The following is a 24458-nucleotide window of genomic DNA, read 5'->3' on the forward strand; positions in this document are numbered from 1 at the left end:
GCCGCCCACGCAAATTCCTGAAACTACCAAAGAGCGATACGACTAAGCATCCGCTAGAGTCTACAGGAAAAAGGATCATAAATCTGATTGGTCAACCACCAGAGGCCAGGTTTCCTTGGAGGATGAGACTGTAGAGACCCAGAGTCAGGCCATTATCGATCTCATTAGGCCAATCCTTGCGGAGGTCGAAAGACTGACCACTAAGAAGAAAACCAAGATTGAGTCGTCTTTCAAGGATCTTTATATGCTCATCCCAAAGATTGTCCAGCTTTCACGCAGGTACGACGCCGACAGCAAATGAGCGACAACATCTGGACGTGCTGGTTGAAGTGAAGAAGTCTCGCCATTTATCCTATTCCCTCCCATTCAGACCCGAAGCTGGAGCAAATGCTAGCACAGAGAGGGGAGAGTCTTCTCAACTTTCAGGACCTTTCACAGCGTGAATACGATGAAATTTGCTGAGATAGCTTATCTCTCCAACCATGATGTAGATGTGCCTGTCCAAAATCGTGAACGGGTGTGCTCCTACATACATTGTCGAATAGTCTCAATGCTAACTCCTGCAGGTCACTGGCCATGTCATCATTGATGGGCTAGGCCTCAAGATGATCAACCCCAACGAGTTCCCAGAGGCTCAGGAGTTAGAGTCTTCGGATCTCAAGGATCAAGACGTCAAGTCGTTCCGCAGACTGTACCCTACATATCAGGGAAAGCACGTGTGTATTACCACGGATCCATCTAACCGAAGACAAATGATGTTCACTGTAAGAACAGAAGCTGAACAGAAGATGAACAGATAATTCTCCAAGGGATCAACCCCAATATCTTTTGATAGTGAAGCCAACTCTGGCCGGATATTCCTTGAAGCTCAACGGGTGGTGTACCAAACTTCGTCCGTTGTTCTAGCCTCTTCTGACATGATTATAGTATAGTTCAGAGTTAACAAACCGAGGAACGTGCTCTGAAACTCGAGCGCATTTGACCAACTCGTACTACCTAAAACCCGCAAAGGCCCACTCCTGACGTTTGTTGAGAGGCACGATACTAAAATTTGAGCCACATCAGAGACGTATAGCGACCAGATCGGCATCCGAGTGTGCGCCGCGATGCTCACTGCATTGATTCGGCATGCTAAGTAAACGTACCTAGAGAAGTCTCGCCGGCCACCGTCGTTGCAGAGGTACTACTACGGTATCAGGCACAATATTTGTCAGTACCATGCTAACAGCAGCTGGTTCGGATACGAATCCACATAGAGTTGATTAGTCATCAAAAAGCTTACAAGGTCAAGCAGCCACACGCTGCCTAAAATCATCCTTGGATTAGCGCTATTTTGCCATGCTTAGGGTGACGACTGTTTTGGTCCAAAAACACTAGCAAAGGAGTGACAATAATTATGCCTGGATCAGAGCTTCGGGGCTTGGGCACTCTTGTCATGTAAGACACGTCCCCTCACTGAATCGTCTAAGGGCCGTTCAAGGCAATTCCATGGTTGCTCCCGAGCACTCTCATTCAGCATTCTCTCCAGTGGACTGTAACTCTTGTCCTTCGTTTTGACACCCCCTATTGCTTCTGCTGGCCCGGAATAGCTATCGATGTTTGTCAGCAACCCCTAACAATCACAATTTTGCATCGTCAAGTCTTACGGTTTGCTTTCCGCTCATTTGTCACTTCGCTCCATTCTCTGGTCTTTCTGCGTTTTGAAGTTCTTGACATGCCGGTCAGCTACATGTGTGCAACTTCTGAACCAATGACAAGTGGAGAGTGGTCTACCTTGGATGGGAAGCCTTGGGTGGTGAGGCTCCTAGGCTCTGAGACCAAATCTGTGCGACCAAGATACTAAAAGTATTCAGACTTCTCTGCTTGACTCTAGGAGTTTGGCAAAACGAGGGCTACTGTACCTCCTTTATAGGAGCAACCCGTATTCCTACAATGCTGCAATGCAAAATTTGCCTCGTCCATATCCCTGTGAAGTTGAACCCTGATTATGCTGCTTACCGGCGAACTTGGATTACGACGTAGCCCGAAAAAACCAAACGACTTAGCTCAGGGACGCACGGAGCATCGAGCGGAGGCTATTCTGAGCTCCAACAACATCTACGATTGGCTTATGCTGCAGCATAAAGCTCTCGTCATCATAGCCAGGGTCTGCGCGAATCGGAGTAGCAGGATGTTTGGCAGGTTGTGGTCATGAATGCACCTCTGAACCGCGACACCATGGAGGGTCACACGCTCTAGATTGCCTTGTCGGGTAGAGACTAACGGCAGCAAATAACAGTCGCATGGGCTCATAGGGATCGATGTCGATCCCCCAATGATGCACGAGCCTGGCGACAACGTAGGTGTCTCATCGAGTTACAGCCTCGTTGGCAACGGTGTGATTCGTTGAGGAAGTTAGGTGGGCCTCATCTACTGACATGGTCGTCCCTTGCGTGGGGATCTCGGGATGGATCCGGGTACATGCAGGCATATCTTACTGACGGGGGGGGGATATAATTATCAAAGTATAGTGCTAGAAGCAACCAGTAAAGATAAAATGCCACGTATCGACTTCTTGCCGTAACGAGAATAGAGTGCCCAGAAATCGCCTAACCAAGGTTAACTCATGTCTTTGATCGAGATCGAGTGACACGGATATCGTAGTTACAAGGGTGGTAGGCGTGCTAGGGATTCTTCTGCCAGATACCGTAGTACATCATGCACTATTGGTCTGTCATTAACTAGGCCTTTAATCCCGCAAGTGACAGGCAGGTTGTGTGAGTAAGACGCCATCTGCAGCCAAAAGCCTACGGCGTTGATCCGTATGATGAGCCAATCCAGCTCAATGTGAACTTAATATATATCGCACTTTGGCAAACCATCCACTCGTCGAACCGTAAACTGCAGGCTCAGTTGGCTGCGTAAGATGCTACCATTGTTCTGTAGTGCGGTTGCTGCTGGAACTTGGATTGGGGTTGTCGGATTTGTTCCAAGAATGATACTGTAGCTCGAGCATCGTTTAGCGTCGTGCCTCTTGGAGTCTACGACGATGGCGAGTGACCCCAGTGAACCTGCGAAGCAAACTCCGACACCGAGCAGGCGTCCAATCACACAATAAGGTTCACCATTCTCAAGATCTTGGGTTGTTGTGGGATGCTGCTCAACTACCGCGGCATCGTGCATATCGTGGGTGACCGACTTGATCGGGTGGGTAGGTGGTCGGCTGCACAGGCCAGTTAGTCACATCACGTGAAAATAAATAAGCCTATCAAAAGCGAAGAGGTGGCAATGTTTTACGACCAGCTAGTACTAGCGCTGTGCTAACCTCATCCCATGCTTCCGTACGTACTACGTAGTATTCTTCATAACATTCAGCCCCACGAGGCGCCAAGCCATCTAGGCTAACGTCTTCGTTCTACTAAGTAGCTTAGTACTATGTCCAAATCGCAGCCAAAGAGGAAGCGCAAGGTTCGAGGCTGGGTATTGACACCACAAGCGCACCCTTCTCCGAGTCCTCGACAAGCTCTAACCAAGCTCAGAACTCGGCAATACAAGACCAAGATCGCCCATTAGGGTCTAGGCCAGCATGACAAAGCCAGTGACATCACATGGGCAGCCACCAGGCAGGAGAAGCGGAAACGTGTAGCTGGACCTGAGACGGTCTTTATCGTGAGAAATGCCCAGCTCGAAGACGAACAGCTAGAGCGTTTCGAAAAACGTAACCAGGACCAAGCGTCTCCATCCGCACGGGAGTGGCTACAGTCCTTCCAAAAGTGCTGGCAGTGTTGACCATAGGTCTTCAGCACACCGCAGGGAGTTGAGTACGTCACGCCTCGTGGTGCGGCAGGTCTTACACAAACAACAACAGTCCATCTGCTTGGAGCCCGTTGGGCAGAATCCTAACCTTCCAAGAAATGTTGCAAACAGCAAGAATAATGAGACATTCAGTGCACAAGTCATGGGGTACGATCGATGTGCCGAGCCTGTCACAATCGTGAAGGTGAGGTGAGGAATATATAGACACCGCGACGTAGATGAGCAGCCACCAAGGCACAAATTCCGTCAGAGCGGGAAGTTGGCGGCAGTGGGCCGCGGCCGATTTTTGAAGAGACAGAAAGCCACAATTGTTCTGGCCAGTGAGTAATATGGCATCGGCCACGCAGGCACATATGCATGGACCTCAAAGCTTGCAATATCGAACATCGCTTTGTCATCAGATGTGAACGCGCAGGTTCCTCAAACCGCTTATATCTACCGAGGCTGGTCCCACAAGCTCTTCTTCCTCCGATGCAACTGCGAGAACAAGGCTCACAAGAACGATGAGTCCGAGCACTTCATCAATCTATAGGATGAGAACATGTGCGAGGAAGAAACGTCCTACTCGATGGAACGGGAGACTCTTGTAGAGATATCACGGATACCTTCGAGCCGCACCCGCAGGAGTCTTCCCACGTGCTGATTGGAGGTTCATGCGGAATACTCGAAAGACTCACCGGAAGAGGATCGGTGGGATGCAGAAGGGGACGCAGGAAGTGAGGGCGAGAAGTTTGAGCCATTCCCACCTGCAGAGCATGGCGAGAAAATCTTGAGTCCTGCCATGCACCTGTATTGACAGGACGTCTCAGATTACCTCGCATGCTTTGTTCGACAATGCAGTACGGCATTTAGTTGAACTTGGGTTCTGTATTGGTACTACTGATCTGGAGCACTTGCAATTCTTGGCACTAATGTAGGCAGAAATTTGCGCTGGAGCCCTACTTTCGAGCTGGTCTTCTTTAGGGTACTGTGTTATCTGATATATGCCGGAATTCAACAAAACTGCCCACGGCATCATGCTAAATACTTCATCGTCGCTTCTTAGCACCATTGGAAACATGCCTGTTCGGACATCTAGCAGGCAATCAGGATGCAGTCTCTACCTAAACAATTGGTTGTACGCCTCTTGGTATTTGCTTTTAGTTTTCAGGATCACGTCTTCTGGTATTTCGACGCCCTCTTGTCCTTTCAGATTAGAAGCGGTCAACCAATCTGAGCAAGTCAGTCACTCATCATCTGACATCAAGAGAAGCGCTAAACTTGCCTCGTAAATACTGTTTATCAAGACTTTCCTGTGCTCTGCCTGCTTGATATGTATCGGCTGGCCAGACACGGCTGCTATCGGGTGTGAGAACTTCGTCAACAAGTACAACTTGGTCTGATGTTTCGTCGAGTCCGAATTCAAACTTGGTGTCTGCTATGATGATACCGCGGGACAAAGCGTAAGTGCTTGCCTTTGAAGATGTGAGCTCAAATGTTATTGTTAATAGATAGCAAAACAGACCTTGATGTATATCTCTAGGCTCAACTTTTCGATCTGTTCTGCATACGGCTGGCCAACAATCTCCGCAGCTACTCAAAATCAGTACGAAAACTAACTTCGAGACAGATACCACATACCTTGATCAGGATGTATATTTTCATCCTTGCTTCCGGGTTCTGCCTTTGTAGCTAATCAGACGTTAGCGATCTTCATCTAATGCTCATGGTGATCCAGTCGATCAATTCCCAGCTTACAAGGTGTATAAATTGGTTTCTCCAATTTCTCTGACTCCTGTAACCTCCTTCCCCCGGGTCCCGATACCGTGATGCCATGAATAGTACCCTCCTCGGTGTACTCCTTCCATGCACTACCAGTGACATAACCACGTACAATGGCCTCGATGGGAAAGACCTTCAGCCGTCGGACCTGCATAGTTCTGTCCTGCAGCTGATGAACTAGTCGTTCTGGCACGCTTTGCTTCAGTGTATCTGGAATAGAGAGCTCGATGAAATGGGTGTGAAGTGCCGGGATTTCTGACTTGAGAAATTCGAACCAACGTGCCGAGAGCTTCGTGAGAAGAGATCCTTTTTGCGGGACACCCTCAACTCAAAAGTCAGTTGGACCATCTGTTGGCTACCTGGAAGCAGACAAGATGTCCAATATGCCTTACATTTTTCATGATACAGTCATATGCTGATGCAGAGGTCAGTAATTATTCCGAGTCCTGCAATCGAGAGAGGCAATACCGGAGATTCTGTCCGTTGCAACAAACAGAAGTTTCGAGTCATCAAGAGTGTAGATTTCACGTACCTTACCACGGGCGAGGAGTGGCAAGTACCGTTCTAGATCTGTTTGAAGTATAGGTTCTTCTGAGGCCATTGTTTAGGAATTTTTCCAGTGAGTCTGATATGGATAGTGGGTTAGGCTCAGAGCAACGTTCGTCTTATATCGCGAGTCAGTTCGCACAATCTTTCCTTGGAATGTTGGAAATCAACAAAGCTTCCATTATCCTAGTGGAATATTAATTGTAGTCCACTGACTTTAGGTGTTATTCTACCACCAAATCGTTTGTGTTCAAGACAAAGTGTTGTGACCAATGGCAGTAAGAAAAACAAGTCCAGAAGCAGCCAATGAAATCTCGCAGTTGAAGTATTGCCCATTGCTAAAGTGTTGCAGCTCCCCTGACACATGATTCGGAGTTGCCGCTGCTCTGGCTGTTCATATCACATTCTTCATTACGCAATGTAGTGTTCTAAAAACTATGTTATTTAACTAGTAGCTATAGATCTACTAATCATTTTTTGAGATGGTTTTCTGTTTTGAAAGCTTAGATATGATAGATTGAATGAATGAAATTTTATATGTTGAAAGTGTACTCGATCGAAAAGACATTCTCTGTATATAAATCTGTACCAAGAGAATCAGAAGAAACTCAGCTACAGAATGATATAAGTATTATACATTTTAGATTCTTTCACGGCCCTCTGTAGCTGTTTAAGTAGACCAGAGGAGCAGCAACAACTCCGGAAGTATGCGCCAAGGAACTGCAACACTTTTGCAATGGGCAATAACCAAGATATCATGACTTTGCACACGCACATACATACTGCCACAGAGATCCAAATAAATTAGATACCACTTACTCTGTACTCTCAAAGTACTGGACAAGCAAACTCCCACCAACCCATCCATGCGGCCTTGACGGCCACAACATCCCGTCTCTCTCTCGCAGCCATCCCATCCCAATCCCGTCCCCCAAAACCCCGCCTACAAAGAGCAAAACCGGAGCAATGCCCCCCAAAGGCGCGCCCACCCAACTCAAACCCATCCGCCTGCAGTCCATCTCCGCGCTCCGGGTCAAAAGACCAGACAAGCAGCAGACGAACCCGTGCCAGGGCGCAATGTCGGCAATGTTGAGTGCGCCATCCCCAGCAACTATCCTCCCTCCCTCCCTTCTTTCTACCTTCGGCGCGCAATTCTCTCTTTCACTCGGATCTGACCCTGTGTCCCCCCCAAATTATAGGTTGCTGGGCCTCCTCCGGGTTCGGAACCACGACCTGCATGGCCGCTGAGGAGTCGTTGCGGAAATGCATGGACGCGCCGGTGAGTAGCCTATGGCACGCCTCCGGTGACCGACTCAGATGTTGCTCGTTTGGTTTGAGCTGGAATGGGAAAAGAAAGGCTGACACGTTCTGGGTTTGCATAGAAACCACCCAAAAAGAACAAGAGCACGGTCAACTACCACCTGGCAAGGCTGTATCCTAACATATCTGGGCCGCAGAGACGGAAGGGAAGTCTGGGCTGATGCGAATTACACATGTCAACAGAAGCTACCAGGAGAAAAAAAGATGATTCATTTGCATGTACACGAAAGGTCCCTACTTCGCTCAAGGACTTTCGCGTAAGGACTTCCGCGTGCTAGTGGTACAGTTGAGCATTACAAGAATATATAGTTCGTGCTCCCATCAGCATGATCCATCGCTCCTTGGACGCCATCGCTTGCGTTCCATAACTTCGCAGTGTTCATAACTCATGCGCCCATGCTGAAATTTGAATCATATGCCTCCCAACTGAATCAATGCTTTCGTGACCTCAGCTCTTGAACATGTAGTGGCCGTACATACCACCAACCTCCTGCACAGCAACTGGCACCTTTTTCATTCCCCACCATCGAGCACCCATCTTCCAGCTTCGTCTTCCGTCATCGGTGTTATCGCTGGATGGCAGTCTCACGAACCAACCACGTCGTCCAAGCTCTTTCACAGTCCAGCCAATTTGTTTGATCGTGCTTGCTCGCATCTTCAGCTGCTGTATGGTAGGATCGCTTAGCTCGATGACATCTAGCGGATAGCTATGTGCAGATGCCAGCACGCAGCTTGGACCGAACAGAGTTGCCTGGCTGACTGATGGAACGCCTGTCAAATCTATATACCGCAACGTGCAAGGCTCCCAGTTGAGCTCCTCCTCAGAGATCTCGGAATCGTTATCATGGCTTGGAGGACTTGGAACAAAGAACGAGTTGATATGAGAGACTGACAAATCAGCGTGGCTCAGGCCTAGTTCTTCGAGGTGCTTAGTTAGAGGGAGCAGCAGCGGCACGTGCTTGTTGAAAATTTGCGCCCCGCCAATATTGAGTGATCTCATGGTGGGCGGTAGTCGTCTTAGAAGCTTCTCAAGATCATCATGTGAGAGCAGCATATAACGCGACATATCTGCCATGATATTCAGATAGATTAGCGAATTCTTGACGGCCTCATGCGTCGTCAAGAATTCCACCAATTTGGGCCCGGTGATCCTGGTGCATTTGCCCAAACCCAGATGAGTGATATGGGCGCTCCGTGGAATTGACAACAACGCTTCGTCAGTAATGAGAGTCATACCCACATCGAGATGAGTCAAATGCGGTAACCGTGGTAGGAGTGCTTCAAAGACTGGCGCTTGCAGAGTCGTGCATGCGTGGAGCCCAAGCCGCTTCAGATTCCCGAGAGACCCTGGAAGAACATCGTTTGAGTTGAGGGTGGCTGTAAAGCCGCTCACAAACCTCCGAGATGAGCACGCACAGAAATCCATAGCATGAACGGATGGCATTGAGAATAGTTTCTTCAGAACTTCTCCGTCAAGCTCGTCATCGATATGTTCGTGAACCTGAAATTCTTTCAGATTGGTGCATAGATCGAAGCATTGTAACAATGTTTTGGGCGTCAAATTCTGAATTTCCCAACTGTCCCTCCTGGTCCGTCCAAAGCCAACTGAGGTGTAGTGGGAGAAGTCCAAACGCCTCACGAGTGTGCCGAGCCCCGGGTATTCAGTGATATGATTTAGCACCTTTGAAAAGGTGATTGAGTGTGGTATCGTGATATGTTTGTAGAAGACGCTCAACGTGGCCGCATGCAATGTTCGACTTGTCATTAAGCAAGCAATAAGGTCTCTCTTACGTGGCCCATAAGACTCCGGTGATAGGTCCTGCATGAGGTATGAAAGAATCATATCTGCAAGGCTGTTAGCTAAATGGCTATCGCACCAGATGAGTTGAATGCAGCATTACCTAAGATCTCATAGGGCATATCTTCGAGGCCGACTTTCCTGAATGCTAAAGCCTGGATATCCATCTTGCGATCGTCTTTCTTGCTAACAGTATTCCAAACCCACTCATCCCGTAGGTTTGTCAGCCTCTCCAAATCCGTAGAACTCTTGCTCTGCCTCTTGCCTGCAAGCTTGACTTGTTTCCAACCCTGAAAAGCCCCAGATGGGCAGTAGAAATTTGGTGTTGCTGAGAATGTGTGAGCGCTGTCTATGCTTGTCGTTTGCTTGCTGTTTGGAGATGGAGGCAATTTCTCGAGGAACGATTGAGGAATATCTGAAAAAGTATAAGTAAACCATGAGAAGCGAAGGGGTGTTATGAGCAAAACCGCACCAGTAATGTCTTCATTGATTGAGCCAATCGAAGCTCTCCGCACACGGCTTTGCGATCTCGAACCCCTGGCTCTCAAAGCTCCCTTCATTGAGTTTGTACGCCCTGCAGGACTATGTTCACGCGTCTCCCCTAGCTGCAGAACTTTCGTCGAGGGTAACGGCGCGGTACCAGGTTGTACGGTACCGGGATATCCGGTACCGCTGATCCCGCCGCCCTCGTCGATAGTTCCGTTCAAGTATGGTTCGACAGCAACAACAGTTTGCTCCTGTGCTGGTGTATTATGCCAAGTGGCTTGTCCCGAAGATTGTTCTCCACGGTTCCGGTCGTGGTGTCTGGGGAAGCTGGGTAGCTTTTTCGGACTAGCTGCCGATGGTACCTTGTATGCTGGAATTGAAGGCTGGGATGGGATTATGGTTTGGGCAGGACGATAGTCTACAGCTATGTCCATGTTGGAAATTATATTCCGCCAGTAAGGCAGGAGCAAGGCGGGGGAATGGTCAGACGTTGGTTACAAAAAAAGTGATGAGAGAGGGGAGAAGAGGACGACTAGGAAAGCTGCGGCTGGGTGTCAGACATTAAGAGCAGGTGTAAGATGTCAGAAGAGGTAGTTATGAATAAGAGAAATAAGCTGAAAGGATGAGTAATTGGGTGTGACAAACGGAATGATTATTCTCTAAGTTTCTGTCAGGATTGAGATGAAGCTCGGTGCAAGGGGCGAAAGGTGGGTGCAAGGCTGAAGGCCGGTGTGGACTGGTCCTGATCTTCGGCTTGGGCGGCAGTAGAATTCCATTGAGTCATAATATTGAATTGAGGACAGCACGAAAACGACTTGATTGGATGTGGGATTGCTTTGATGTGATGTGGAACTGACGAGCACGTCCAAATTGATTGATTGACGGCAATGGATAGCTGAGCGAGCAAGAGTGTGTCCATTTGCGATGTGTCAACAATGCCTACGCCAAGCGTCCCCGCAACTGCACGTCACACAATTCCACTCTGTCAGAATTCTCATCAGCTAATATATTCAATTTTTTACGCGCCAATGCTACCACCTGAAAGCCAGAGGTACACCACGTGCCATGCAAAGCCTTCCAAATCAACCCGTGACACCATTGGATGTGGCGTGTAACATGACAAACGAGCATGCTACCACAACCCTCCCGCGGCGGACTCGGCCCATAGGAGGCGCCTTAGAAGGAATACCACCCGCAGGCTTGACATCAGGCTCTCGCCATTGCTCGTGTTCGTATTCTTGTTGGTGGTGGTTGAGGAGGAAGCGGTGTCGCTGCATCAATGGCTGCATCGGCCATCTTCTTCTTAGGCGCTGGAGTTCCTCTCCCGGGCGCAAGCCGCCTACTTCTCTTTACTGGCGTTTCGGCTTCGGTCTGCTCCCGAGGCACGTCCGAAGCTTGAAGCTCCCCTGGTGCAAAGTATGCTAATCCCTCATCCCAAAGCACCCGCTTGCCATTCTTCTTCCGTCTGGCTGTCTTCGCCGGCGATGGCTTTTGTTGGGATGACAGTGCTTCAAGCTTCTTCCTTGGGTGCATACCGTCTCCTTTGTTTCTTTTGGTATTCGACCTTGTAGCTATCGCAATTTGTTGCGCCTCTGTTTTTTGGAGGAAGACGAACTCTGTCCCGTTAGAGCGACGGAAAGGAAAGCTGCTTTGGGTAGCGGGCTGATGCCATTGAGGTTGAGGTTGAGGCAGCCGGGCTCGACCGCCTTTGCGTACAGGTGAGGTTGCTTTCATGTCGGATAACATGGTCTGGTCTTGCTCAAATCTGTCACCTGGCGTGTCGAGCTTTCTGGTCTTGGTTGGTGATGGCGAATTCCTGTCAAGAGTAGCCAGAACTGTTCGAGATCGTGTTTGTGGCGAAGATGCTGTCTGTTTCTGCTTTTCTTTGCTTACCTGTCTCTGTGAACTCGGTAAATTCCTGGCGGCCTTCTTGGCTCTGGCCCGGGTAAGGAACGCATGTAGGTATTCCGTATCCTCGCCGTCGGCCAGAAGAGAAATTTTGGCCTTCTCTGCGACAAATGAAGCAGTATCTCCAATACAACCATGCAGCGCCTGGATCTTGCCAGGAATTGAATCCTGGTCTGTTTCTTGTATGAATTGCTTTTCCTGGAGCTCTCTTCCCTTGGCTGCAGGTTCGTCGTCGTCGGCAAGGATTGTAGGCCCTCCACTACATATCCTTCTTGGTGGAGTCGGACTAGCGCTTCCATCAAATGTGGCGGTGGTTCTCGCGGCGCTATATCTGCTATTGCTTTCTGTAGGCAATATTCCTCTGCTTTGCTTCTTGCCTTCATTGACGCACAAGTCTTTACACGGTGTAGCATTGGCGAGCTTCCTCCGTCTCTCCTCTCCTTCGCAGTCTAATTCCTCGAATTTGGTACCAACAAATCCTTCATCACAGCTACCGTCCCTTTCTTCGTCACCACTGTGCAAACTGTCAACTCTCAACCTCTTCACCATACGCAGTCTCTCGTCATGCCCGTTCATGGTCTTCGCTTGTGATCTACTCAATTGACCAGCAACCCGCTCACATCTCTTCCAAATCTTATGTGTTTCCGTACGTGGCGCGAATGGAGTAGCGGGTCTGCGTTCCCAGGGCCGAGGAACCCTGTCCAAGGTCGGAGGTGTGAATGCACAACGAGATGCTTGCAAGTCTGATTCTAATGCGCTGATATCTAAACTCGGAGGTAACGATGGGGACGAAGTGGGTGGTGGCACCGAAGTCGTCTGGTCCACCATCGTGCAAAGTGGAGTCAGAGCCTCTGCACAAGTTTCGTGAATGAGCGATACGGTCTGTCGTGCGATCTTGAGCAACGAAACATGTCAAAGAAACCTAAGCCATTTCCCATATGTGGACAGTACTACAAGTTAGCGACATGCCAAGGATAAACACTCTACTCGATATGGTATAGCTTTCTTACATAAGCTTCACACCACGCTCTGGCATTATTAATTTATTAGTCTTTGAACAGTGAAAAATTTCAATTACCGCCCACAGTGTCGATGCATCTTCACCTCTATCAGGCGGAGATCTTCAAACTACAAATGACAGAAAGCTTCTGAACGTTCTAATGGCATTCTGATCCGGTCTCCTTACGTTGAACAGAGAGGTTTTGATGTTGCTCAGCGCTTAGGACCCTTCCGATTGTGAAAGACTCACGGTGTAACCCACAATTATTTAGAATTCTTGCAACACTCTGTCAAAGTTTTTCGGGTTGAGCACCAAGAATTGGTCAATCAAAAAGCAAAGACTCGACACAAATCCTTACAATCATGTAACACATACGCTAAATGATGTCAATTTAAATGGAATTAAGTAGTTATGTTGCATACATTGTGAAGATTTTACTTCCAATTCGTGGAGTGTAGAGCTTCCGTAAAAACCATGGTTCGAAACCCAATTAGCGCTGTCCTTTTTGGCGGAGTGGTTGATGTATCCTTTTTCTGTACGCTGTGAAGTCTAGCCTGACCTTCCACAAACCCTTAGTGGCCGGGATCTATCGCCGGCCACCAGCCGAGCCTTCGAATCAATATCTGCATGAACGAGGATCACTACAGAGGGCTGCAGCAAGATCTACATGGGGAGATAACAGCACGCTGGCACTCAGTGCTCTTTTACAGTACGGCCTCTACGTCATCCCCATGAATATCATGTGTCCAGAACACAAGTGCATTATGCACAGGAACCGATATCTGTCAAACCCCACAAAATGCAGACCTGCTACTACCGATATATGGCATAAGTATTTGTAGCACAGCGCTGGTATTTGCCACTCCGAACACTCTGGATACAGATAGCCCTGTCAATCTTGTACGACAATCCCGTCGATACTGGGTCATCAAAAATACAGACTAGTTCTTATTGGACTATTTCTGGGCACTCTACGGAGTATCCTCACCTCAGTAAGAGCCATTGACATGACGTCGTAAATTTTACATCGTGTTTCTAGCGTCGTGCTACGTGTACTGATGCCTCCTGTAGTAATTCTCCCATCATCCAGATCGGGCTTTGCGGAAATTTTTACACTTGCAGTAGCTAGTTCCATCGCACGCGCATGCTAGAGCGAATTCCTTTCCTTATCTCCCGCGCACGATGCAGAGGAGGCTTTTGGCTCCTTGACTACTTGGAGCTAGAGCATATTGACCTTGAGCCCCTCAGCACTATGAATTGTGGCTCACTTAGTCCATCATGGTCAAACTCTATAAAGTATCACAGCCAGCCATGCATAGGAACCGACTTGGTCACATAAACCCTACGTCCAAATGCGAACAAGCAAGCATGTGAAATGATGGCACTTTGGAGAGTCCCTGCCTCAAATACATAATCTGTGAGACTTGATACAAAGACGACCTTGTCTGAACAATTTCCCACTATCGCAAGACATGTAATGAACAGCAAGTGAATCTTAGTCGAGGGAGAGTCCAGAAATATGTATTGTGGTCCTGCATTCAGAGTAACCACGAATGTTAGTGCAAAAGGTATCACCTGACACTGTTTCACCATTCTTCTCAGCTTCTGCAGCTTGCTTGTTATTAACCTAACATTATGTAAAGTACGCTAACCTCAGTTTAATTTAACAATTGTAAGATTATTTTTTAGAAGTATTTGTGTTGGGTTCAGATCTGGGGACTGGAGTATGGTACTCATAGGAGTCACAGCCTGCCAAGGAGGTTACCCTTCTGTCAAGCCGCAGAGGAGATTATATGGGATGTTTGAGCAGTTGGACAGATCAGGATAGTTGGGTGTTGGACAAGGCAGAAAAATACTAGATATCCTGTGATTAGTCAATTGAATATCAGATATCTAGGCCTTGGAGGAACGCTTCTCCTACCTAACAGGCCACGATTAGAGGTGGCGACGATGAGATTGAGGCATATGGACGGTGAAGTCGTTGAGTGGAGAATGCAGAGAAGATGCAGAGAAGATGCAGTACAGAGTTCTGCATCAAAATTATGCAAATATAGGCAGATTTGCAAGGAGACAGAGCTAACTTCTTTAGCAATAGTGTGATACCAATGCGTACTACGATAATGGCCTGAATTGGGAGTGCCGATTGCTCAAGTTTGGCGGGTTGAGGCCCACTGCATGAAAAGAATTTGTGTCGCTCATGGCACATCACATGTGAGCAAAATCAATGACAAAGACAAGCAAGAAAGTGACGTTAGGATGAAATACCAACTAATCTGTCAGGAAAGATCATGCCAAGAGCGACATGAATTCTTTTCATGGGCCTCGGGCTAAGAGCTCAAAGCCGCGGGTTGCGTATGGACAGTGACCTGGACACCAGCCATTCGTAAATTCAGCCATCTATGATGACAAAAGCTTGGCGGACCAGGCCAACTCGGTTGTAATCGAGCGTGATCTAGCTAGCCATCGTGACATGCAAAAATATCTCTCGACTGTTGAATTGCTGCCAAGCCGCTAGCCCAGTACTCGTCACATGGCCTAGGGCTATGCCGGAACAGGCATAGCGCCACTAGCCACCAGAGTAAGATTGCACTTGAACTTCGGACAGGAGTTGGATATATAACTTCTGAATAAGTTACTACATCAACCAATTGATCGAGTGCAGACATCCATAGATAGCAGAAGCAGTTTTAGCGTTACTTTCAACATCGACGGATTTCTCCGACCGGTCTCTGAAAGAAGAAGAAAACCTCATTTTTGGAATTATCGATGACTTCATTGCACAAGTTGGCAAAATTGGTCGAGATGAAATCGATTTGACGATGTGGGTTTGATCTTATGGCCTTCGATGTGATTGGCGAACTTGCATTCGGCAAATCATTTAAATGCCTTGCTAATGGCAAGACGCACTTCTGGGTCGCCGCTGTTCTGGCTTCCATGGGCCAGACATGTCTCAGTGATACTTTGAAGAGATTTTCATTCCTCGGCATGATATATACATAGCTCAAACCCGGGGGGCTAAGTGGGCTGGTGGAAGGCTCGGTTAAACATATATCTTATACGATCGAGTTCATGAAGAAGTGAGCTTGACGAAGGAAAATAGAGTCGTAAACGGCTGACCAGAGAACCTTTGCAGGAGAATAAACCAGAACATTGACCGAAGAGGTTTTGTGGCCACTCTTCTCGACCCAGGTAACGGGGAAAATATACAGCGTGTCCGATCATGCTTCTGATTTTGTGTGGGTTATCACTTGCATTTTTGTCTCGCCTCGCAATGCTCTCATTAACGTATGCAAGCACTGCTGGGAGCGAAACGACGGCCGCAACACTTGCCACGATCACATATTACCTCTTTCGGAACCCAAACATCCTTGGTAGGTTGCAAGATGAAATCCCCTGTACTTTTAGACCTATGAGGAAATAAATGCACAACCTGCGGGGGCTTTACCATATCTCCATGCTGTCTGCCTCGAAGCATTGAGGATGTTCCCATCTCTGTCATTAGGGCTGCCACGGATTGCAGTGTGTCCATTTGAATCAAATTGAGTCAAATAGCCCAAATCAAATGCTGGGCAAAAAAACCAAATCCGTGCTTTCGTCAAACCAAATCAAGACTTCGGAATTTGACAAATTAGTCAAAAGGCTTGGCGGAAAAGTCATTTTTGGGATAAAAAGATAAAAGACTTGGCAGACTCTTTTTGTGAGATTAGAATCCTTGACGGCCCTCTTAACAAAATATTGCTTCCTAACGTTTGACTCCATTTGACAAATGAGTCAAATCAAATCGAACCGAGCTCTGGGAGTAGATAAGCAAATCAAATGAGGGTCATGATTTGGTTTATTTGATTTGATGGATACACTGACGGATTGTCCTACTAGAGGTGTTACTGTGGATGGATATTTCGTTTTAGGTGGCGTAAATGTTCCATTCTCAGTATGGTAGCACCGTCCTGACCAATTTTTAGGTCATTCCTTATGCCGCCAGCAGGTCCTCGGCAAACTTCAGAGACGCCCAGAGCTTAAACCCTGAGCGTTGGCTTGAGATGAATGATACCAACAGTCTTGAAGCTAGTCAGCCATTTTCTATAGGCCCGCGAGCTTGGCTCGGCCGATTGTACATTACAACAAGCTGCTGGTATTTGTGATTGCGTGAGACTGATTGTGGAAACGTCTTCAGGCTCGGGTGCATAGAACTTTATACAACTCTGGCGGATATACATTTTAGTTATAACCTTGAACTGGTAAATCAGAACGTAGATTGGTAGCGGGAATCGATGATGTGTATCCCCTCCGTGCCTGAACAGGAGTGTAGAATGTACCAATTAGCGCTATAGATCGATCTTGTTTTTTTGGTGTTGTTACAACTTCTGTACAAACAGGTTTTTCGAGCAAATTTTTTTGAGAAGGAAGGTCTTTTAGAATACAGCTTTCTAGGTCTTGCTGAATTATCTAATTCAAATACATGAATACGTCGATTACTGACAGAAGAGGTCTTGTAGACAACCTTATCTGAGCTTAAATTTATGAAGATACGCTAATTGGCACATCAGGTACGGAGTGGATACTGTGGGAGAAGCCATCTTTTGATGGTTCGGGTACTCCCGAGGTAGTGAGGATGAAGACAAGATACGACTAAAAGATCCTATGGTAGCACCATAAGCCTCATGCTGAAACGTACTGAGAAATTGATGCTCAGCACATACACGAGGTCAAAATTGAATTGAATTTGGGTGTGGATTAACGGAAAGAAGGGAAATGGCGGCATACAAGCATTGAGACAACCAACCTACCACCGATCTTATGCAATGAAGAAGCCTCCGGATTGAGGCCATCTCACAATCCTAAGGCAGACAATTTGCCTACTGCTGGTGCTTATCCATGCGGTATTAGTGTTTTGGAATTGCGATCCAGCCTTTTATCTCTCTCAGGGAAACGGAGGGACCCTCCTCTAATCCTGTCTCTTCGCCTCAAAACAACAGTGGAGCTTATTGTTCTGTCTTCATGACCCAGTGAATCAGGTGTTGAAAGACCATATCCTGAATAATATTGATCTTCCCGCCCCAGTATCTCAAAGGCAGGGCCAGGGCAGCAAGTTACTACTGCCTATTTTGGCACACTCTGTGAAACCGAGCAGCCTTGTCACCCTGTCAGCGCGACACTATGGCCTCGAGGCCTGAATTCAGCTCTTCCACTCAGCTTTATGCCGTCACTCCGTTCGTGGTCCTATTGCAAGTCGATCTCCCAAAACCACAATTAGTATTTCAGGAAAGTACAGCCATCAAAGAGCCAGACGTACTCGCGGCCGACATATGGAATAGTAGATTGTACCAACAAATCTGGAAACTGTAACACAAAAGTCCCAAAATGACCGACTCAAAACCGTACTTTCAAGTGCCAAAATTGGCCTCGGGGCCACAATGGCCAGCAAGTTCCAAATATTTTGTCCCTGGTATGGTGGACATTGGACGTGTGAAGCGCCTTCTGACGAACGATACCCGGTACCCGTCCAGTGGAGAAGAGGATTTGTCAGGTCTCTGGTTTGCCACAGATGGCACGGTTCGACGATTGGTTTCAACTTCCATTGAAGAAGACCGGGCAACTACATCCATTAGCCCTTTACAAGGTGGGACTGTGGTCATTTTCGTCAAGCAAAAGCGTCGCGTCTTTCTGCAAGCTAGCTACAGTGAAATCCAGCTCCGTTCCGAAAGGTGGCATAACCTCTTGGAACATCTCCACATTCTTCCACCAGCGATTCAAGGACTTCATGACAATAATGGCGGCCATGGTATTTACGTTTCTTCATGCGTTTCTGGGGGTATACATGCTTGTAACCTACCGTTTCCTGCGGATCAACCTTGTGCATATCATATTTGGTTCAAGCTGGGGACTTGGAGCAACGCCGAGCACTTCATCTATGCACGCTACGATTTTCATACAGGCTCCAGTATCATTCTAGATGCCGGAACTGACGGAGAATTGCACGCAGAGAAGTTGATCGAAAGATTGCAAGGGGTACCAAACATCCACATCTTCAACGTCATACTGGCTCTCCTCGCCCTTTGGTTTTACCAGACCGACGACTACCGTTGGCAGCTAGATTATGCCACCCAAGCAATTGAGAGTAAGACCGGATATAACGGCTTAGCATCCCCCACGATCAAGCCGCTGGCTCCACAAGAACTAACCTTGACAAAGGACATCGCCCAGGCAGCTGATCGCATCCAAGGAACTATTACCACGGCAACAAATCTTGCAAATCTTTTCCAATTCGCGCAAGATCAATGGAAACAATTCATTAACACCTTGGAAACCTCTCCAGCGCCACCCATACCAATACCATCTCGAGACATAGCAGCGCTGAGCAATGCGCTATTGCAGCTCCTTAGTCAAGTCACTGCTCAGCTTCATCAGACGCGAGGCTTGAGGATCAGGGTTGAGGCCCAATTCCACATCATCAATTCGCTCATTGCACAACGTGACAACCAAGCCAACATTGACCTCGCATCTGCAGCATTGATGGACACCGAGATCATGCGCGACATCAGTCTTGTCACCTACCTCTTCTTGCCAGGGACTTTTCTTGCCGCCTTCTTCAGCATGGTATTTTTTGAAAGAGACAGCAACTCGCATCTCGTTGTCAGCAAGTGGATCTGGATCTATTTCGCATGCGCAGTGCCGCTGACGCTGGGGCTGGCGTCGCGGTACGTATGGCGCCAACGGTCGAGACGCGCCAAATAATTTTTGCTGATTACGAACTGCCGTTGATATATATAATGTTCTGTATCTTCAAATGCGAGTATTTTGATAATAATATACCTGTGGATTGAATGTAGTAGAGGCCAAACCTCCAATTCTGCTTCATGGAGATAAGTGTTAGTACGCAAGCTCCGCAACTTCCAGGATTGATCAGAGTGTCCAGCTGTGGCTCCTGAAGTACGCAATTCTGACCACTCAGCTTAGATCGTTTGCTGAGTGCGCGCTCTGCTGAAGAAAAGACGTACCGCTTTCACCTCCCTATCACGGCTCTCCGTTTGGCGGCTTTTCTGGCGTAAATAAACTTGTAGAGGGAGGCTATGCATCAAATCCGCTTGGTAATGTCGTCCTGGTCCCAATACTCTTCGCAAGAGCTCCAGCTTGACGTAAACGGCTTGACCCTTGCAGTGATCTCTCTTGCTGGGTTTGAAAGACGTCTAGCTTGGGTCTCGAACTTGAAGGACACCAGTGATTCCATGCCCCAGGGATACAAAATGAGCTTTCTGAAAGCCATGAACGATACCACGCACCATATGATATCCATTCTGCTCCTGCCGCAATGTCTACTGCGTCTAAGCCCCAAATGGAATGCCGCACCTGCTCATAGTCAACTCAGCTTATACTTGCGGAAGATGATCCGCAACGAAAGAAGGAGGATTGGTGAGACGAAGAGCATCAATCCCAGTCTGTACGGGGTGGTCTTTGGACCTCGATTCTGGAAGAATCAGCATCAGAAGCCACAGCTAGCGTTGACGGTCAGGGCAAAGAAAGAGAAAATGCATTCACCGAGGACAAAGTGATGGGTAACGTGTTCATATATCTGCTTGCAGGTTATGAAACAACCGCGAATGCGATTCTCTACGATTTCATCGTCTTGGCTCTGCTACCGGAGCTGCAGGCGAGAATGATGGGTGAGATAGACCGGGTATACGCAGATGCTGCAAAAGCAGGCCGCACAGAACTGACCTATGGCGACAACTTCGAAAAGCTGCAATACACATATGACATCATGGTATGTATAACAAGGTGACGACGTCCTTGCACATGGCGTTCATTGAATACGAACTTCCTTGGGCCTGACTGACATGTGCTTGTAGTAGAAGCCTTCCGCCTCTTCCCCGGTGTGGTTATTGATCATGAAATTGGTCCACGAAGCCACCTATACCAGCGTTGCCTCTCCATCATCAGGGGAGACCACGCCATATTTGTTACCTGCTGGTTGTCACCTGTACCTCACTCACCTGCCACGCATTACTCGGAACACTATCGGTCCTCACTATTGACTTTGGATCCCAGACGCTGGGTCGAAGCACCAGCTGCGGCTCCTGCGGAAGATGCTACTATACCCGAGAAGAAGGTTGTGGCAGCCCACAAAACAAGGCAAGTGGGCGATAAGTTCTTCATATTCTCAGACGGCGCAAGAGCGTGTCTAGGGAGCAAGGTCGCTCAGGCAGAGTACATTACGTTCCCAGCAAGGCTATTTCACAAACACCAAGTGATTATGCGAGAGAGCATGGATGCGGTGGCTATGGAAAAGGATTAGTATCTGAGTCGTGCGGGGAAGATCACCTTGCGCCCGTTAGATAACGCCAAGTTGGGTTTGAAGGAGATATAGATTGCAGTTGCTTGCAACAGCTGATATTGGTCTTGTTAAATACGCAGAAGTGTACAGGGTTGAAGCAGCTTCAGAAATTTGGTGCCGATGGAGGCTCACGTAGCTGCATTCTTGGTGGTAGTAAAGAGAGAGCTCCTCTTGCTCAATTGACGCAAGTAGCGAATTCAGAAGCAGAACTGCTAATAAATTGAAGTTGATCTCAGCATAACCAGCGCGCTCCCAGGTGCTTCCACTAGACGCTGCCGCTGTTGTCGCACCTGGGACTTGGTTATGGCAGACCATTATAGTGGTAGCTCTGCATTGCTTCCATACAGGGCTGATGCTTCTAGCTAGACCAAGTCGAGGGTATTCTGATTGGCATTCCAAGCTGCGAACTCCCCATATTTTATATGCCAGATAAAATATTAGCCTTCGGAGACCATTTACCCGATAGTAGCTACACAAGTTTACTCGTACATGCGCGGACTCACCTCACGACCAAGACCAAAAACTCGGCAGCCGCTTCAGAATACTCGAAGCGACCATAATGCTGCAGTAGACACCCGCACCACCACAAGCAATACCAACGAGTAGAGCTTGCAGGTTTCTCCTCTCAACACCATCTTCCCTGACCCCGGCTTGACCCTTTTCATCGCCTCCAGCTTCAGTCGTGACGTGGAAATCAGGTACGTATTTGAAGTCAAAGACGGTTATTTCGCCGAGCCCGTATTTGCCTTCAACGATGACGGTCCAGAAGAGCTTGCGGAGGGCCTGCATACAGACGTGTTAATGTTCGACGACAGGGGCAAGGGGTAGACAAAGGTGTCGGATTAGGGATTGAACTTACGGTGATTTTTCTTTGATCGAGCGATCTGAACGAGCGGTAGATATAGCAGAGGGCCATAAAGAAAAGACATTGGCCACCCATCAGCGCCCAATAGTAAATTGATGGTTGCCCGAGGCCAAGAGCGTCGCATAATTCATTTCCATTCAACCATCTGGCGTTAACTTCGAGAAAAGATCTTGAAACATAGGCTGGTGGTTGGGCTTCTAGACACTTGATGATGTTCCCAGCCAAGATCTTGGATGTCTCGCTTGGATCGATCTCTCGCATTACTATGCTTTCCATGGTTGCTTTTGCTTTCTCTGGGGTCTTAAAGGGGTCTGTAGGGGTCCCCGTATAGTGTGCTATCAGTCTCCACAATGCAATGTAGTCTTCTATCTCCTGCCTTCGAAGGAAAAGTCCTTGACGCGGTAAGCTCAACCAGACGATAGTCGCGCTGAATGTGCCGATCGTAGCTATGCAATCGTGATCGTTGATGGGGACGCCAAATTCATCGACGTTGTAATATCCTGGTCTGCTTTGCTCGAGCTTCAGGATCCGCTGCCTGACTGCCGCATGCAGTAACCTGACTCGGATGGAGGAAGCAAAGCCTGCACCGCCTGGCTGGATCGAGTCCAGGGACTTGGTGCATTCCAACACATGTTGAGTGGTTTCGAAGAGACGATGGCGTGCGACTTTTACATCGAAGCCGCCTGTGCGAGCTAGGACTTCAACGACCCGGTTTGCCGCCATGCCTCCAAGGAGGGACTGGTATGCGAGACCCGTAAGCGTGGCACCTCCATATCGATAAAAGACCTCTTGCCCTAAGTATCACTGGGTCAGCAGCGAATCGAAGTCGGTATGGCATTTAGAAAGCGGTAAATCGTTGATGAAGCTCTGTTGCTGATGTAGCTACACACCTCGTGATATCTAAGACTTGTCAATTCGTGCAACAGAGATCACTCTGGTGCCATACCTGATCCCAGTCTACCCATTCTGGTATAGTATTCAATTGCGTCCATAGTTCTTGCAGCTTTGGGTGATCCTGGACATGACTCTCGAGCAAGTTATACAGATCACGTTTGGGCTTCGTTCGCCGTGGCTTCAGTGGGTCTTGCACTTCCGTCTTCGTAGACACATTCTCAGACTTTGTTGCTGAATCCAGTTCATTCAGAATATTGAGACATTCTTCACCGAGCTTGTCGTATGAGTACTTGAGGGGACGAGACTCCTCTTCGCTCAGATGGTCTTCTGTAAGCTGGAATGTGTAACCCCACAGAGTCCTTGTGTTCTCATCTTTTCTGCGAAAAGGGTTCGACCATGCCATCTAGCTCTCTCGACGTGGTGGTCGGCGAAGTATGAAGAATGGAGAATGCCATTGTGGTGATTGGTGGCATTATACGGAGGACACAAGTCGACAATGTCATTACTTCTACTAACTTACGTAGTAGTACTGAAGTCCACATACCGATCGAGACGATTAGTAGACGATGTCATCGCGCACGGACCATCTGCAAGTTGACCCCTGAACTTTTATTCTCGAAAGGTAATTGGTAAATGTTTTACTTGGGGAGCTCTGACAAAGTCAGCGGCTCCGTTGCATCAAAGGCTTGAGAGCTTAACAACTTCCCCACTCGCATACCCCAGACCGAACCCGCCATGACACCAAAACTCCAGGCATCTACGAGGCTTCTGTCAGTCGTGATCCGATTGAGCAACGTGGTCGTTCCAACACGCCGCTCCCTCCGAATCGTCTCAGCACCAGTTTCACCACGTTTGCCAAAATCTAGGACACAATCTCCTCATCCTCTTTCTTACGAACACACTGCACAGATCGAAGCTGACATCAGTGATGGACGAAGTCATGAACAACGATTTCGGAGGGCCAAGGAAGCAGTGTCTGCGCCCTTTCTTGAAAAGCAACCCGCCCACATCGAAGTGAATTCTGTGGAGGGAGGAGATAGAACTCGACGATTACAAAAAAGGAGATCATCAGACCCAGCTACATCTGGCAGAACGTACAGGAAATCAGAAAAACCAGATCTGCACCGGCATATAGGCCACGCTTTTACACAAAACTCAGACGCTGGACCAATGAATGACCGTACGGCCGGCTCAAAGGGTGAGAACGCAAAGCGAGTGGAGCCTCAAGCCGCTGCGGATGAAGACTTTCAAAGACCACGAGAACATTGGCAGATTCAGAAGGATGCGCTAAAAGAAAAGTTCGGGGAAGAAGGGTGGAGTCCTCGAAAAAAGCTCTCACCTGACACAATGGAGGGAATTCGAGCTTTACATGAACAATACCCGCAGAAGTATACTACTCCAGTATTGGCTGAGCAGTTTAAGGTTTCGCCAGAAGCGATTCGGAGAATATTGAAGAGCAAGTGGCGGCCGTCGCCAGAGAAGATGGAAGAGAGGCGTGCAAGATGGGCAAAGAGACACGATCGGATTTGGGATGCGCAAGCTGAAATGGGCTTGAGACCCAAGCGAACGAAGGATAGGAAGCCAGAGGGACCAGAAAGTTTAGATGATATCATACCACCGATACAAAATGTTGGTCCGTAAAAGGAGTGGACTGCTTTATGGACATCAAGCAGGACGTAGTAGAATAGCAAGAGGGGATGCTCAGGTTGTTATAGCTTTCCAGACCTTCTATGTAGCATTATGCATGTAGATG

At 48.1% G+C, this 24458-nt stretch overlaps 8 protein-coding genes across 8 annotated transcripts; 4 read left to right on the forward strand and 4 right to left on the reverse strand.

Moving 5' to 3' along the window:
* Positions 1-448: 448 nt before the first annotated feature.
* EPUS_07841 (uncharacterized protein) lies at positions 449-800 on the forward strand (the record flags this gene model as incomplete). The annotated part of the gene is made up of 2 exons (XM_007806719.1): positions 449-517; positions 567-800. The coding sequence occupies 2 exons, from the start codon at positions 449-451 to the stop codon at positions 798-800; spliced, it is 303 nt and encodes a 100-aa protein (XP_007804910.1).
* Positions 801-5027: 4227 nt separating this feature from the next.
* On the reverse strand, positions 5028-6157 carry EPUS_07842 (Phosphoribosylaminoimidazole-succinocarboxamide synthase; the record flags this gene model as incomplete). Its single annotated transcript, XM_007806720.1, has 6 exons — positions 5028-5249; positions 5300-5367; positions 5416-5466; positions 5533-5878; positions 5949-5971; positions 6025-6157. The coding sequence occupies 6 exons, from the start codon at positions 6155-6157 to the stop codon at positions 5028-5030; spliced, it is 843 nt and encodes a 280-aa protein (XP_007804911.1).
* A 1713-nt stretch (positions 6158-7870) lies between these two features.
* On the reverse strand, positions 7871-10140 carry EPUS_07843 (uncharacterized protein; the record flags this gene model as incomplete). The annotated part of the gene is made up of 2 exons (XM_007806721.1): positions 7871-9267; positions 9324-10140. 2 exons carry the CDS (start codon positions 10138-10140, stop codon positions 7871-7873), a joined length of 2214 nt encoding a protein of 737 aa, XP_007804912.1.
* A 772-nt stretch (positions 10141-10912) lies between these two features.
* EPUS_07844 (uncharacterized protein) lies at positions 10913-12442 on the reverse strand (the record flags this gene model as incomplete). The annotated part of the gene is made up of 1 exon (XM_007806722.1): positions 10913-12442. One exon carries the CDS (start codon positions 12440-12442, stop codon positions 10913-10915), a length of 1530 nt encoding a protein of 509 aa, XP_007804913.1.
* Positions 12443-17975: 5533 nt separating this feature from the next.
* Positions 17976-19349, forward strand: EPUS_07845 (uncharacterized protein; the record flags this gene model as incomplete). The annotated part of the gene is made up of 1 exon (XM_007806723.1): positions 17976-19349. The coding sequence occupies one exon, from the start codon at positions 17976-17978 to the stop codon at positions 19347-19349; it is 1374 nt and encodes a 457-aa protein (XP_007804914.1).
* Positions 19350-19705: 356 nt separating this feature from the next.
* Positions 19706-20907, forward strand: EPUS_07846 (uncharacterized protein; the record flags this gene model as incomplete). The annotated part of the gene is made up of 3 exons (XM_007806724.1): positions 19706-20024; positions 20087-20380; positions 20462-20907. The coding sequence occupies 3 exons, from the start codon at positions 19706-19708 to the stop codon at positions 20905-20907; spliced, it is 1059 nt and encodes a 352-aa protein (XP_007804915.1).
* A 543-nt stretch (positions 20908-21450) lies between these two features.
* EPUS_07847 (uncharacterized protein) lies at positions 21451-23108 on the reverse strand (the record flags this gene model as incomplete). Its single annotated transcript, XM_007806725.1, has 4 exons — positions 21451-21729; positions 21806-22605; positions 22702-22711; positions 22758-23108. 4 exons carry the CDS (start codon positions 23106-23108, stop codon positions 21451-21453), a joined length of 1440 nt encoding a protein of 479 aa, XP_007804916.1.
* Positions 23109-23440: 332 nt separating this feature from the next.
* Positions 23441-24346, forward strand: EPUS_07848 (uncharacterized protein; the record flags this gene model as incomplete). Its single annotated transcript, XM_007806726.1, has 1 exon — positions 23441-24346. One exon carries the CDS (start codon positions 23441-23443, stop codon positions 24344-24346), a length of 906 nt encoding a protein of 301 aa, XP_007804917.1.
* Between the last annotated feature and the right edge of the window lie 112 nt (positions 24347-24458).

This window comes from Endocarpon pusillum (genome assembly GCF_000464535.1).
Source record: "Endocarpon pusillum Z07020 unplaced genomic scaffold scaffold5604, whole genome shotgun sequence".
NCBI classification, from domain to species: domain Eukaryota; kingdom Fungi; phylum Ascomycota; class Eurotiomycetes; order Verrucariales; family Verrucariaceae; genus Endocarpon; species Endocarpon pusillum.